A 14384-nucleotide genomic window follows, 5' to 3' on the forward strand; every position below is an offset into this window, starting at 1 on the left:
CTTCCGAAACTTCGCTCCACTTTCGGATAATTTTGGATTGATCTAAAAAAACAGGAACACATCTCCAGTTGACAACGGAGCCCCTTTGTAAAAACCACTGCTGGATGGAGGAAAATCCTCAGGGCGTGCGGGTCATGAGGGCTATCTTTACAAGATCTCACCACGTCGGTCGCTTGCCGAGCATAGACGTGGAAGCACTCAAGCACAGAACAACAAGAAGACACTTTGCTTCACTGCCTCTCTGCTGCCCACAACGTAGCCCCGCAGCAGCCTATGACACCTGTTTTATGCACAGCGGCAGTCAGCCCATCCAAGCGCAATCTAGGCTCAATCCCGCTTAGCTTCTGAGCTCTGTACATATGCGCGCAGAACTTCTTTCGCACCGTGCGTCGCCAACCGCGCTAACCGGTGGTGCGGGGGAAGGACAACAAACTAAACACAAAAGAAACTAAACTCCGATAAGATCGGGCACCTATTGGGTGGTTTGGTCACAGGCGGGCGGCTGTGTTCGCAGGCACTCCCATGACCAGCCATGGGACCGGGTGGACGGATGAGGACAGAAGTACGGGGTGGGGTCAGTGCTACCGACCGACTGAAAACTATAAAAAAATAAATTTTATTTTACCAGGTAAAGACCACTGAGCTATATTGCTCTTTTTTTTATCAGAAGCGATTTGGTCACAAATGGTGGCTGAAATAAGTGGCTTATCGCGTGGCAATTTATAGCAGCCAAATAATCTAAATGGAAAAATCAGAGGGCCCGGAGATAAATCGACGCGACCACTGGCGTCGTCAGGGTCGGGACCGAATTCACGACCTCCTGCAAACCAGGCGAGGTAGTCAACATCTCCTAGCCACCGATCGACTGACCTGAGGGCGTAGGAGAAGCCGATGAGCGACAGGGTGATGATGTGGTGGAGGATCATGACGGGCGAGTCGCGGCGCCACGTGTCCAGGCACAGCGTCCCGTACACCGAGTGGAGGTAGAAGCTGCCCTGGAGCATGTAGGCAAGGTGGATGTCACTGGGCACCTCCATGCCCACGTACCAGCCTGCGCCAGGGAACGAGCCACCGGGTTAAAGTCCATTCCTACGCTCGTAACGCACATGCTATGCGTGCGTGCTTTCGTCCAATTGTTTGGCGAGATGAGAATGAGTTATATTAAAAAAATAAAATAATTGTAGAATACTGCATGGCCATGCACGTGGCCAGTAGTCCGGCACAGTGGAGGCAGCAGCTAGGGTTGGTGTATCACGATAATCTTGCGAAACTGCCTTCTTGTGGGCGTCGAGGGGTTGCCGTGCTGTGGCTCGCCGTGAGAATGTGGTACAGCAAAGTGCAGACATCTGTCCCTTCTGTGTGGAATACAACGTTGCCCCCACGCACGCACGCGTGCGTCTTCTCCGGGTTCTCCGGTTTCCTCCCGCATGTATGAACACTCGTTAATTAACGGAATTAACAAAGTGTTTATACAGGTAGAGGACTGCAGACCTTTGGCAATTGTCGGCACCGAGCTCATCGCTTGGCTGTCCGTCCAGCTCGTCTGCGATTCCTCAGTGATTGTGAGATGCAAGTTGCTCGATGAACAATGGAATATAAAATGAAACATGATTCTTTTATGAAGTAGATTTTTTTCTCCTAGAACACGATGATTTTGAATGAATGAGACTAAATAAGTTGACCAACCTCACAGATACACACCACAAAATATGAGTTGCAAAATAAATAAGCTGACATTACACCTTCCCATATCTGTCCCTCCACATATATAACTAACAAGGGGGTGGGTGGTCAGCACCACGCCCGGCCGCCTTTGTCTCCCCAGTGGCGATGTTCACACACCACACCAGTTACTCGTTTGAGGCTGAGTAGACCTAGGGGAGGCCCAGGACCGGTTGAAATAATCGTCACCGGTGGTGGCCGTGAGCGGGAATCGAACTCGGGTCGCCGGGTTCGTAGCGCAGCGCGCTAACCGCTACACTACGATGCGTGACGCTTCCACGTGCGCGGGTCACGTGACATATATGACGTCACAGCTCACTTGCCGTGCAAAACATATGCATCATTGAGCTCCCCCCCCCCCAAAAAAAAAAAACCAAAAGTGTATTTTTATAATTGTTGCATGGTGTGCAGTCTGGAAAGTACCCACATGGCAAATTTCAAGTTTGTTGCATGTCGGGAAGTACGCTAAACATTTTGAACATACACACATTCACAACTTTGCCTTTTATATAATTATATATATGGAGATGTGTTTTCGCAAACATCCCATCATCCACACGACCTTCTGGGTTTACATCATTTCAGCAGCATTAGCTCCACACAAGTGAACTCTGGACTGCTTACGACATTCAGCGTCCCCTCATTAAATGGTGATATTAAAAACCGGTCGATGTTCAAAAGTATTGAAGGCTCTTTTGAGAAATGAAAAAAATTAATAACCCAAAAAGAGTCACAACCTCAGGTCCACCTCTGATGACCGCCTAATTCTGTCTAAAAATAAACCTGCCCACTGTATCGTGCAGCGTCTTGATCTGCGGTTGCATTTGGGAGACTATTTAAGTCCACATTGTGTTGACTCGCATAGAGACCCATAGACTCACAGACTCACTTAGAGATTCATAGATGACAAATACACCTATGACTCACCATGTGCTCATCTAGATACCTATAGACCCTAATAACCAAACTAAACTTGTTCATTTTACCAGGTAAGGCCTACTGAGCTATGCAGCTTTTTTTCAGAAGCGCCCTGGTCACAAATGATAGCTCAACGAAGTGGCTTATCACCGTGGACATTTATTGCAGCCAATTGGTCGAAACGCATATCTCTAAATGTGGAGGGACCCGGGGCAGAACATGCAAACTCCAAATATGCAGAAGGCGTCAGGGTCGGGATCGAACCAACGACCTCCTGTATACCCGGCGAGTTAGTTAACATCTCACCACCGTGGCGCCCTCACAGAGACCCACAGGCTTACATAGAGATCAATGACTGAATACCTCGCTCTATCAAATAAATACACCCACATTGTTTTCACACAGCTGCTTGAGGTGCAGTTGCATTTAGACACTTGCTACATGAAGACACAATGTATACATATTATACTTTGTTAGCGCCCTGCTCGGAACCACATTAATTCACGTGACCACAGCAGGTTTTCGTAACTACGCAGAGTCTCTATCAAGGCTACTGCTAATCACCTTTGGCGGGTGCCCATTAGCGGTTTTATCGGGTGCGTCGCGTGCGAGATATCGACTCGGCGCTATCTTAGCGAAACGTCCCTGAGGAGTCCATCGCGCCCCCACCGCAGCCACCGCCGGTGAGACTTTGGACACGGCCGACACGAGACGCAGATCCGCGGCCGCCACTTCGACGATCGCAGCGCGGTGGCACAATCACCTCGCCGTATGTCACTTTGTTTTTTCCCTCCCTCCCTCCCCCCCCAGTCATATATTCCGATTGGGTATCTGTGTAAAAGAGCTCCATAGCTCCAGAATAAATCAAGATTCTGATTCTGGGTCCCCATTAGCTAATCACCCACAATGCACCCCCCGCCCCGCACTCGATCTGGTCAGATATCATTATTATTTTTTAACACTAAACGTTACATTTTTGAAAAACACCACGAGCCGATTTTTGTAACTTGTAAAACTGTCACCATAACTCACAGCCAAGCGTGTCACCATAACTCACAGCCAAGCGGTATCAAATCCTCTGAAAACGCAATGCACACTGTCCATCGCGGGACGCTTGACTGGTAAAACATCTCAACTATGGCTGTGGACGTGCACAGGCAGGTAGGAGTCCGGGGTGTAAACCACACTCCGAATTACCATCACATCGTTACACTGTGACCAAATCACCCGGTATGCACCCGATCCTGTCATAGCGCGGAAGCTAAGCAGGTTTGAGCCTGGAAATAGTGCGTGGACGAGTTGTTGACTTCATATTTGACTTGTTTAACTTTTAAAATTAAATGTAAAAGTTTAATTTAGCTTTTTATTTTTTTACCAGGTAAGGCCCACTGAGCTATCTAGATCCTTTTCAAAAGCAACCTGGCCACAAATGATAGCTCAACTTAGTGGCTTATCACGTGGAAATGTATAGCAGCCAAATACTCTAAACACCGAGATGTTGATTCTAAATGTGGAGGGGAAAACCGGAGGATCCGGAGAAAAATCCACGCGACCACAAGGAGAGAGAGACACCGCAGACTCCAAATATACAGCAGCAGGCGTGAGGGTCGAGATCGAACCCACAACCTCGTGCATACCAGGCGAGGTAGTTAATGTCTCCTAGCCACCGTGGCGGACGGTCTCGTTTAGCCGGTTGCCCGGCTATTCTGCGAGGGACATCCGTGGTGTGCGAGCAGCCCACGCAACAACAAAAGACAAACTCACCCATGGGTGACCAGCCGCATGCCACGTTGTTCGCTGTGCGCTGTGCTTACACGGCGGAGAGCAACATCGCTTGTTGTACTTGACTTCTATGCCCCCCCCCCTTCCCCCACACACGTCGATGCGGTGAAGTATGGGTGAGACAAGCCTCAAGACCTGCGCGTGTGGTGGTGGGGGGGGGAGGCCCTCATCCAGCAGTGGATTGACAAAAAAAGGGGCTGTCTGTGTGCATTCTAATTGCCCGCACGGCATCATGTCAAGAGAATGAAGGAATTCCATTCTGGAACTCTCACAGGTGGCAGTGCACCACCTTGTGTAACAGAACGGCTCGGAAAGGTGGCCAACTCCGAGTGAAGTCGCTTCCATCGGTGAAGAAGAGCTTCATTCAATGGATAAATAAATATTCTGATTCTGCATCTTCGTTCACACCGCAGATGCATTCCTTTCAACATACACACATACGCCTCGCAGCATTTGCTGCACGTCCATTAAACCCAAACGTATCATTCTGAGAGCTGGAATTCGCCAATTTTTAGTTTTGTTTAAACGAGGCGGTGAAAACGAGACAAAAGGGAAAAAGTTACATTTTGCGATTCAAATTGTGGACCACCAGTCGTGGCTCTCGTCGACTGGCGAAGCGGTGTTGACGGCCCGAGTCAGCGGTGGCAACCCGCGGCTCGGGAGCCAGCCGCATGCGGTGGCTCTTTCAGGACTGGTGCTTCGTGACGTCATTCATCGAGGACCACCTCCGTCTCGTATTCACACGCATTGGCGGCTCTTGAACCGTTTAGTGTTTTTTTTTCCCCCCCGGATTCGAAAAAAAATTATCTTCTTGTCGTTTGGGTTGCCGAATCCCGGCCCAGGGTGAATCGCGCAGATCGCCGGCATCGCGAAAGTTACCGTCGCGGCACCGAATCGCCGCGAATCCCCGCCGCGGCGCCGGTTGCGCGAGCGGCCACGCTCACCGGTGAACGCCGACAGCGGCTGTGCGAAGAAGTTGTAGTCGCGCATGAAGAGCAGGTAGCCGCTGTAGAGCCACGCGCCCAGGTAGAAGACGAGCTTCCACGCGTTCTCCGGGAACTTGGCCACATCCTGGGGGCGCAGCCGCAGCTTTGCCGCCAGCGGCTGCGACAGAAACACGACGAAGCGAGCGTCATCGTCGAGCGGCGCGCGTGGCCCCCAATCCGGCACTGCGGACCAGAGGTCGCAAACGGGTTTTGATTCCTTACCCGTACCCGGCCGCACCAGGGTCGCAAACGGGTACCCGTACCCGGCCGTACCCGGCCGGGTATGGGTACCCGTACGCTACCCGTACCCTACCCGAAATGAGTGACAAACGGTTACTCACCGGTGACTCACGGCCTACCCGTACCCGTACCCGGCCGCACCAGGGTCGCAAACGGGTACCCGTACCCGTATCCGGCCGGGTACGGGTAGCCGGGTATCGGGTAGGGTACGGGTATCGGGTACCCGGATGCGACCTCTGCTGTGGACGTCAGCGAGGGTTGGGGGATCGCCGCGCACATTTTGAGAGACTCCCTTCCCCGTCGCGAGTCCAGGGTGCCACGACCTGGCTTGCCAGAAGGCGGCACAGTCAAAGCGTGGACTGATCTCCGTCCGTTTCATCGGAATGGGGTACAGTGTTGCACCCTCGCACGTGTGGGTTTTCCTCCAGGTGTTGCGGTTTCCTCCCGCACTTATAAACACTCGCTAATCGGCGGAAAATTCGTAAATATAAAAACCCGAGACAACGCGCCTTAGGGATTGCGACGTGTCCTGCCGTTTTTTCAGGATGTCTGCAGTCGCATTCAGGGCTTCAGACACGGAAAGCTTCACCACGCGGGGTCACATGGGATCACGGGGGGGGGGGGATCGTGGTTTACTGGCGCTTGGGGATAAAACAGGAATGTATAAAATTCCACAAAACAGAAACAAGGGCGGTTGTTTAGTGGAAGGCGTAAATGCGGTGCTGTGATAGTTCGGGAGCTCACAAGAGAGACGTGTGTGTGTGTGCCTCTGGCCTAGAAGTCACAAGCAAAACTGTCGAACACCCATTTCCTGTTCCACACGCACGCAACCGGCCCCACTGTTCGACGCTGGGTTTTTACGCAGAGTCGGCAAGTTTGGACAAAAACAAGCCAGCCATCCACTTCCGGAGCGCGTGGCCCAAACATACTCCGTTTGAAACTGTAATCACTTGAAGGGATTTGAATCGACTCCGTTATAACACTGCTGTGTCGCTGGGGATTGTTTTAATTGCTATTGTTAGACATGATGTTAGTTTTTCGATTTAAAGCTTTCGTGACTGCAGGGATTCATCTTCTTGGTTCTTTCGGTAAAGACAGACCTGTTCTTCACCTGAGGACGGCTGCTTGCGTTGTGGCCAAAACGTCGTGAGAATTGTATTTTATTATGTTTTATTGTTTTATTATTTCCCTTCTACGTGACTTTACCGAAAGAACCAAGAAGATGATGTTATCTGTTTCTGCAATGTGCACGGATGGAGTTTTGGAAGGGAGTTCAGACGGCGGCGTGGATTTCAAGGAACGCAAAGGACTTGCTCCCTCCCCGTCTCTGTTACAGTCGCTCCGTCAGCTACTGCTGCCACCACTGAGTCGGGACAAAGTTCAACGCGCTTATCGGCCCCCGTGCCAGAAACCCAAATACTGCGCTGGGGCGAGATAAATCCCCTCGTCCCCGCTTCACCCCCTAAACCACATCAGCAGTCCCGCGCACTGCATAGCCACACTGCCAGCACGTGTCAAGGAATGATGCAACGTGGCGCGAGGGGGACATTGTCGGTGGTGAGAGGTGGCCAAAATGTGAAGTGGGTTTTTTGTTTTGTTTAAATCGTGACCCTAACGCTTAGCTCTCCGACGTGTTTTCGGGTATCTGCCTTAGGCATGTGGAGCGAAACGTCGGACAACGAACAACGTGCAGTACCACCCGAAAACAGGGCAGAGAACTACATAGCTGCACAAACGCGAAAACCTCCAAAGTAGTGTTTCTGTGTTTTATTGTATTCCGCATGTTCACGTGCAGTCCTGATGTGTATGCACTGCTGGATAAAAGCTTTCCTTGACCCCGTGCAGTTGGTGGCGGTTATTTGACCATATTCTTGGGTTTTTTCGGTAAAGTCACGTAGGTAAAAAATAAAAATAAAATAAAAAATCACGACGTTTCGGAGGCAACACAAGCCTCCGTCTTCAGGTGGAACCGTCACAGCACGATTGCTGTATCAAGTAAATGTATCCACCTGAAGACGGAGGCTTGTGTTGCCTCCGAAACGTCGTGATTTTATTTTTTTATTTTTTATTTTATTTAAATTTTTTACCTACGTGACTTTACCGAAAAAACCAAAGAATATGAATCCTTGCAGTCACGAAAGCTTCAAATCTAGAATTATTTGACCATACTTCACCATGCTGGTTCGGATGGCTTGATGATAGCAGACGGCAAAGACGTTGATACGGTAACGCAAGTCAATTTTTGAGTTCGATCGCGTGAATATTATAAATGTGTCGTTAAACCCGCCACCACCCGACACAGCCAACTAGTAAGGGTTGTCACGTAAACAGAACGTGGCCAATTCGTCACTAGTACAGCACTAGTGTGTAGTGTATAGCAGTGTATAGTGTAGTGTACTAGTACAGCAACACCGGTGTGTTGGAGAGCCAAGCCACAACAACCCTTACCAGTTGGCTGTGTCGGGTGGTGGCGGGTTTAACGACACATTTATATATTTACGCGATCTAACACAAAAATCCTTTATCATGGATGATATTGGTCGCTAAGGAACTACGTGTTAAACTACAATTAAATTTGCTGCACGACAATGTAGGCCCGCAGCAGCCTATAGCACCTGTTTCATGCGTGGCGGTCACCCATCAAAACAGTGCGTAGGCTCAACTTAGCTGAGCTTACAGAATATGTCCGATCGGGTGCAATCTGGGCGATTCTGTCGTAGGCTGATTACGGTATATTGATTTTTTAGTAAATACGACAGCAACATAGAAACAATGGGGAGGTGAAATGCATAATAAAATAAATAGTAACAAGATTATTTTATTTCTATTAATATTTCTATTATTTTTATATATTTTTTTTTATTTTTTACCTACGTGACTTTACCGATAAAACCTAAGAGTACGAATCCTTGCAGTCACGAAAGCTTCAAATGCAGTTGCTTGCCACGTGAAAGTGAAGCCGAATTAGGCAGCGGTCTCCAGCAGAAGACGTGATCGTGGCTGGGGCCCAACTTGCCGGCGGCCAGGGTTGTTGCTTTCTGGCAAGCGAACCGCGAGTGACATTCGAGGCCTCGTGATGACAGGGTCCTGGACACCCCACGGCGTTACGATTGTTCATAATAAAAAGGTTTTTTGGGGTGAGATCGCGTAAATATAAATGAGTCCGTTAAACCCACCACCATCACCACCACCCGATACGGACAATTGATAAGGTTTGTCACGTAAACAAAACGTGGCCAGTTAGTTAGTTCCTTCAGCACACCGGTTGCGTGTTGGAGAGTAAACCAACAACATTTACAATTAGAGTATTGTGACGTTTCGCTGGCGATTACTACAACCACAACAACCACCACCACAGCAACCACCATAACAACCACCATAACAACCCCCACAACAACCACCACGACAACCACCACAACAACAACCAACACAACAACCACAACAACCAACACAACAACCACAACCACCACAACCACCACAACAACCACAACCACCACAACCACCACAACAATCACCACAACCACCACAACAACCACCATACCAACCACCACAACAACCACAACCATCACAACCACCACCACAATAACCACCACAACCACCACAACCACCACCTCAACCACAACCACCACAACAACCACCACAACCAGCAGCCTCGCCAGGCGATTTGCTTTTCAATCGCCAGCAACACGTCACGATACTCCACGTATAGATGTTGTGGGTTTACTCTCTAACACGCCACCGGTGTAATGGAATAAGTAGCTAATTGGCACGCTTTATTTACGTGACAAACCTTACTAATTGGCGGTGTCGGGTGGAGGTGGGCTAAGGACATCTTTACATCGACTCGATTTAACACAAAACACCTTTATTATGAATTACACTGGTCAACACGCTTTTTCTGGCATAAGGTATTCCAACGGTTTTAATGTAATTTTGGGGTGCTGATTCCAAATCTGGCATCAGTTTTTGTCTATCACATCAGGTTTTTTGAGATATCAAATATTGCATTTTCAATAAAAACTGCGGAAGAAAAATATTAAATAAATGTGGATATCTACATAAAATTATATTATAAAAACACTATCCTAAAAATAAAGCACCATATTTTAACACTAAAGCAGTCACTGACTCGCAACAACTTGCAATCATAAGTGACAGAGTTAATTTCGGGTAAAATCAATGAAAATGGGGTATGCCGATAGCATAAAAACGAAATGTGATAGAGCAAATCTGAGATCAGATTTGGAATCAGCACCCTGAAATTAGTCTAGAACAGCTGCAAAAGTTCAGGCCAGAATTTTTTTAAATCCTTTATATTAAGTTCACTTGCTTGCTTGCGCGCTTACGACCGTGCAAATCTTTCGGTCGTTTTTTAACCCACTTCCCGTGATCCTATCGAGCTGACATTTTGCACACAGACTCGTTGTGCGTGACAATTTATTTTCGTAAAAAATTTTTTCCAAAATTTTACACTTTTTAGAATTTTTTTTTTTATATTAAATTACCAATTGCTTAATGGTGGCAGGCAATCATCTGACCCATAGGTGGCAGCCATCTCAAGCCAGAGAACGAGAGGACTCTAGCCGCCACGCATATAAAGGATTTATAGTGAAAAACTTTGTTTTTACGGGTTAATTTTTTATTTGTTGATCAGTGTAATAGTTGTCGCGAAATCCTCCTCCTGCTGCTGCTGCTGTGCGTGAAACCGCGTGGGGGTCTCTGTGGCCGTGCTGTGGTGTCTGCGCTCTCCGTTGGTGGCGTTATCCTCAAGACAGAAAAACAACAACAAACATGCGCCGGTTCTTACGGCCACAGCGGTGCGTGCGCGCTCATCTTAGTCGACACACACCAGCGTTGTTGTTGTTGTCGTCGTTGTTAAATGGTTCCCTCTCGACTCCCCAGTTAGTGCTGCTCAGCACTGCCCGCCCGGCACAATAAAATGACGACGACGACACTATCTCTTTCGGCGATCTCGCGCATGCCGCAATGAGCCTCCTCGTCTCGAGCGGGTGGCGAAGCGCGGCGGGCACGGGGCTCTGGTGCAAGACGCGACTTGGGGCACCCCACACCCACCCACACCCCTCCACCTTCCTCCAACCCACACCGACCCACACCCCCCTCCAAAACCCTTCAACCCACCCACCCCCAACCCACACCCACCCACTCACCTCCAACCCACCCACCTCCAACCTACCCACCTCCAATCCACCCACCCACCCACCTCCAACCCACCCACTCCCAACCCACACCCACCCACCTCCAATCCACCCACCCACATCCAACCCACCCACCTCCAATCCACCCACCCACCTCCAACCCACCCACTCCCAACCCACACACCTCCAATCCACCCACCCACCTCCAACCCACCCACCTCCAACCCACCCACTCCCAACCCACACCCACCCACCTCCAATCCACCCACCCACCTCCAACCCACCCACCTCCAACCCACCCACTCCCAACCCACACCCACCCACCTCCAATCCACCCACCCACCTCCAACCCACCCACCTCCAACCCACCCACTCCCAACCCACACCCACCCACCTCCAATCCACCCACCCACCTCCAACCCACCCACACCCCTCCAATCCACCCACTCCCAACCCACACCCACCCACCTCCAATCCACCCACCTCCAACCCACCCACCTCCAACCCACACCCACCCACCTCCAATCCACCCACCCACCTCCAACCCACCCACCTCCAACCCACCCACTCCCAACCCACACCCACCCACCTCCAATCCACCCACCCACCTCCAACCCACCCACCTCCAACCCACCCACTCCCAACCCACACCCACCCACCTCCAATCCACCCACCCACCTCCAATCCACCCACCCACCTCCAACCCACCCACCCCAACCCACACCCACCCACCTCCAATCCACCGACCCACCTCCAACCCACCCACCTCCAACTCACCCCCAACCCACTCACCTCCACCTCCAACCCACCCACACCCTCCAAACCACCCACCATGGCCTGCGCCCTCGTCAGCAGCGCGGGGCAGTGAGGCCCGCGTGGCGTGACAGCCTGGGCACGACAATCTCGAGCCCTGACCCCCCACGCACCCACAATCACCACCCTCCTCAACTCGATCCAATCTCTGGCAGCCGTGACCTGCTGAACCAGGGGTCGGCAAAACCAAACATAACAAGATGAGGCTGCTTTTTGTTTCGAATTCGGTGTAAAAAAAGAAAACTCTAAATATTTTCGGGGTCGCGGTGCTCGTGATGAGTACGAGACGGAGCGGGGTGGGGGGAGGGTCCGTAAATGAAGTCCCGAAGCAGTCGCCTCGACACATCCGCAGGTCGCCAAACCCTGCGGCGCTAAACCTCTCCCCCTCACCTCGTATCGTCTCATCCACCACAGTCTCCTACCTCATCCACAGTCTCCTACCCCTCGCCTCACCTCATCCACCATAGTCTCCTACCTCATCCAGTCTCCTAGCTCATCCACCAAAGTCTCCTACCTCATCCACCAGTCTCCTACCCCTCGCCTCACCTCATCCACCACAGTCTCCTACTTCATCCACAGTCTCCTACCTCATCCACCAGTCTCCTACCCCTCGCCTCACCTCATCCACCACAGTCTCCTACCTCGTCCACAGTCTCCTACCTCATCCACCAGTCTCCTACCCCTCGCCTCACCTCATCCACCACAGTCTCCTACCTCATCCACAGTCTCCTAGCTCATCCATCAAAGTCTCCTACCTCGTCCACAGTCTCCTACCTCATCCACCAGTCTCCTACCCCTCGTCTCACCTCATCCACCACAGTCTCCTACCTCGTCTCGCCTCTTCCACAGTCTCCTACCTCCTGGACCCTAAGCGCCCACCCATGGAACACACGCGGATTTCCCCTCTTGGCCCCCTCGTCACTTCCACCGCCCTCATGCCTCACCGATCCCTTCCCCTGACCCCCCCAGACTCCATATCCCTTCCCCTGCCCCCCATTCCCATCTGGAACCCTGCCCCCATAACAAAGACATCCCCCGCGTAACCCGAACAGACTGTTGGGGCAAGTGCTGTTAGCGAGCAGCAGCTGTGAAGCCCGGCACGGCACACACGAGGGGGCCGGGGTGACCAGCACCACCCCCGGCCGCCTTTGTCTCCCGCCGTGTCGATGTTTACACACCGCACCAGCTACTCATTTGAGGCCGAGTCGACCTAGGCGAGCACCCCACGCGACCGGGCTGGGACGACCGTCACCGCTGTTGTCCGTGAGCGTGGAGGAGGAATTGAACTCGATGTGACCGCGCGGTTCACCACCATCGCTCCCCCCTCTAACCCCGTCCGTGTCATCTTCTTGGTTCTTTCGGTAAAGTCACGTAGAAGGGAAGTAATAAAATAACAAAAAATAAAACATAATAAAATATTATGTTTTATTTGCAGGGATTCATCTTCTTGGTTCTTTCGGCAAAGTCACGTAGAAGGGAAGTAATAAAATAATAAAAATAAAACATAAAATATTATTGAACTCGATGTGACCGCGCTGCAGTCACGAAAGCTTTAAATCGAAACCCGTCCGTGTCGTGTCCCCCCCCCCCCCAGCGAGTCACCTTGAAGACGTGTGACGTGGCGAGGATGCGTGCGGTGATCCACGCGAGCGCCAACACGACCACGATGATCGCGTCGCGGCGGCCGAACGTGGCCGAGTCTCGCAGCGTGCGCGCAGCGAGCGCGACGCCGCAGTCGGAGCAGTCGCTCCACTCGCTGCGCACCCGCGAGTACACGGCCACGGCAGCATCCGCGTAGTCGGTCAGCAGACCCGAGACGCCGCCGCCTCCGACGACGCCGACTCCATCACCTCCATCGCCTCCCGCTGCCGCTGCCATCGCCGAGAGATGAGCGAGCGAGCAGCCCCAGAGCAGATCTGACCCCCCGCGCGCGCGCGAGTAACGGGAACAGCTGCGCCGTGTCGAGGGGGAGTTGTGTTGGGGGGGTTTAGGGCGGAGCGAACATTGGGGTTGGAGCTGGGGCGGTGCTGCTCGTCCCCTACCCCGCGTGTGTGTGATGGGGCGGTGGTGGTGGGGGGTAGCGCCCCCTAGCAGCTGGCAGGAGGAGCGATGCTCAAGAGTGTCTGCCCCCCACCCCCCCCCGGCTCAACTCGCGCCGTGTCCTCGTTTGCACTCTTGGCCACGCGTGCGCTGTTGCAACGCGTGTGGTGGCTGTGTTCCGTTGGTGGTGGTGGTGGTGGGGCGTGTTAAACAGGGCTTCGTTTCAGCCAGCATTGGTATTGCCCGGTAGAGATGCAACGTAAGGCAAACGTCAGCGTGTGGTCGGGACCGTTTGTTCCAGCGTTAGCCCGACAGATTTCTATGTTTTGATGGGTGGGCTGGCGACCCGAAACATACCTCGATGGCACGCGCGCGACATCTCTGATGATGGCCTCTCGCTGTGGTTACTCGGCGCGTGTCACCTCCTGGTGTTGGGTGGTTTCACCCAGGGACACATTTTAAGACATTTTAACGTTGGCCGTGTAGGGGAGCGCCGTCGTGCAGAGCTCGACATTTCATTTCATCCGAGTCTGCTAATTTGGTTGCGACCACGTCCAGTATCGGACCTCGACACGTGGCACCGTCCAATAGTCACATTCCATCTCCCAGAATTGTTAAACTACTTGGACTCTCGACCCAGTTGCTCCGTCGCATTGTGAATGTTTTCGGTTCATTACATTTTGGTTTTCTTGGTTCTTTCGGTAAAGTCACGTAGAAGGGAAATAAT

At 51.7% G+C, this 14384-nt stretch overlaps 1 protein-coding gene across 1 annotated transcript in view; it reads right to left on the reverse strand.

Annotated features, from left to right (window-relative positions):
* LOC144945946 (ceramide synthase 1-like) overlaps positions 1–13588 on the reverse strand; it is a 32085-nt gene extending 18497 nt beyond the window's left edge. The window contains exons 1-3 of the mRNA XM_078874615.1: positions 13220–13588; positions 5367–5526; positions 871–1051 (exon numbers count right to left, since the gene is read on the reverse strand). Of these exons, the coding sequence (XP_078730741.1) occupies positions 871–1051; positions 5367–5526; positions 13220–13495 (617 nt within the window). The 5' untranslated portion in view covers positions 13496–13588. The remainder of the gene's footprint in view (positions 1–870; positions 1052–5366; positions 5527–13219) is intronic.
* Between the last annotated feature and the right edge of the window lie 796 nt (positions 13589–14384).

This window comes from Lampetra fluviatilis, chromosome 39, assembly GCF_964198595.1.
Source record: "Lampetra fluviatilis chromosome 39, kcLamFluv1.1, whole genome shotgun sequence".
In the NCBI taxonomy this organism is placed as follows: Eukaryota; Metazoa; Chordata; class Hyperoartia; order Petromyzontiformes; family Petromyzontidae; genus Lampetra; species Lampetra fluviatilis.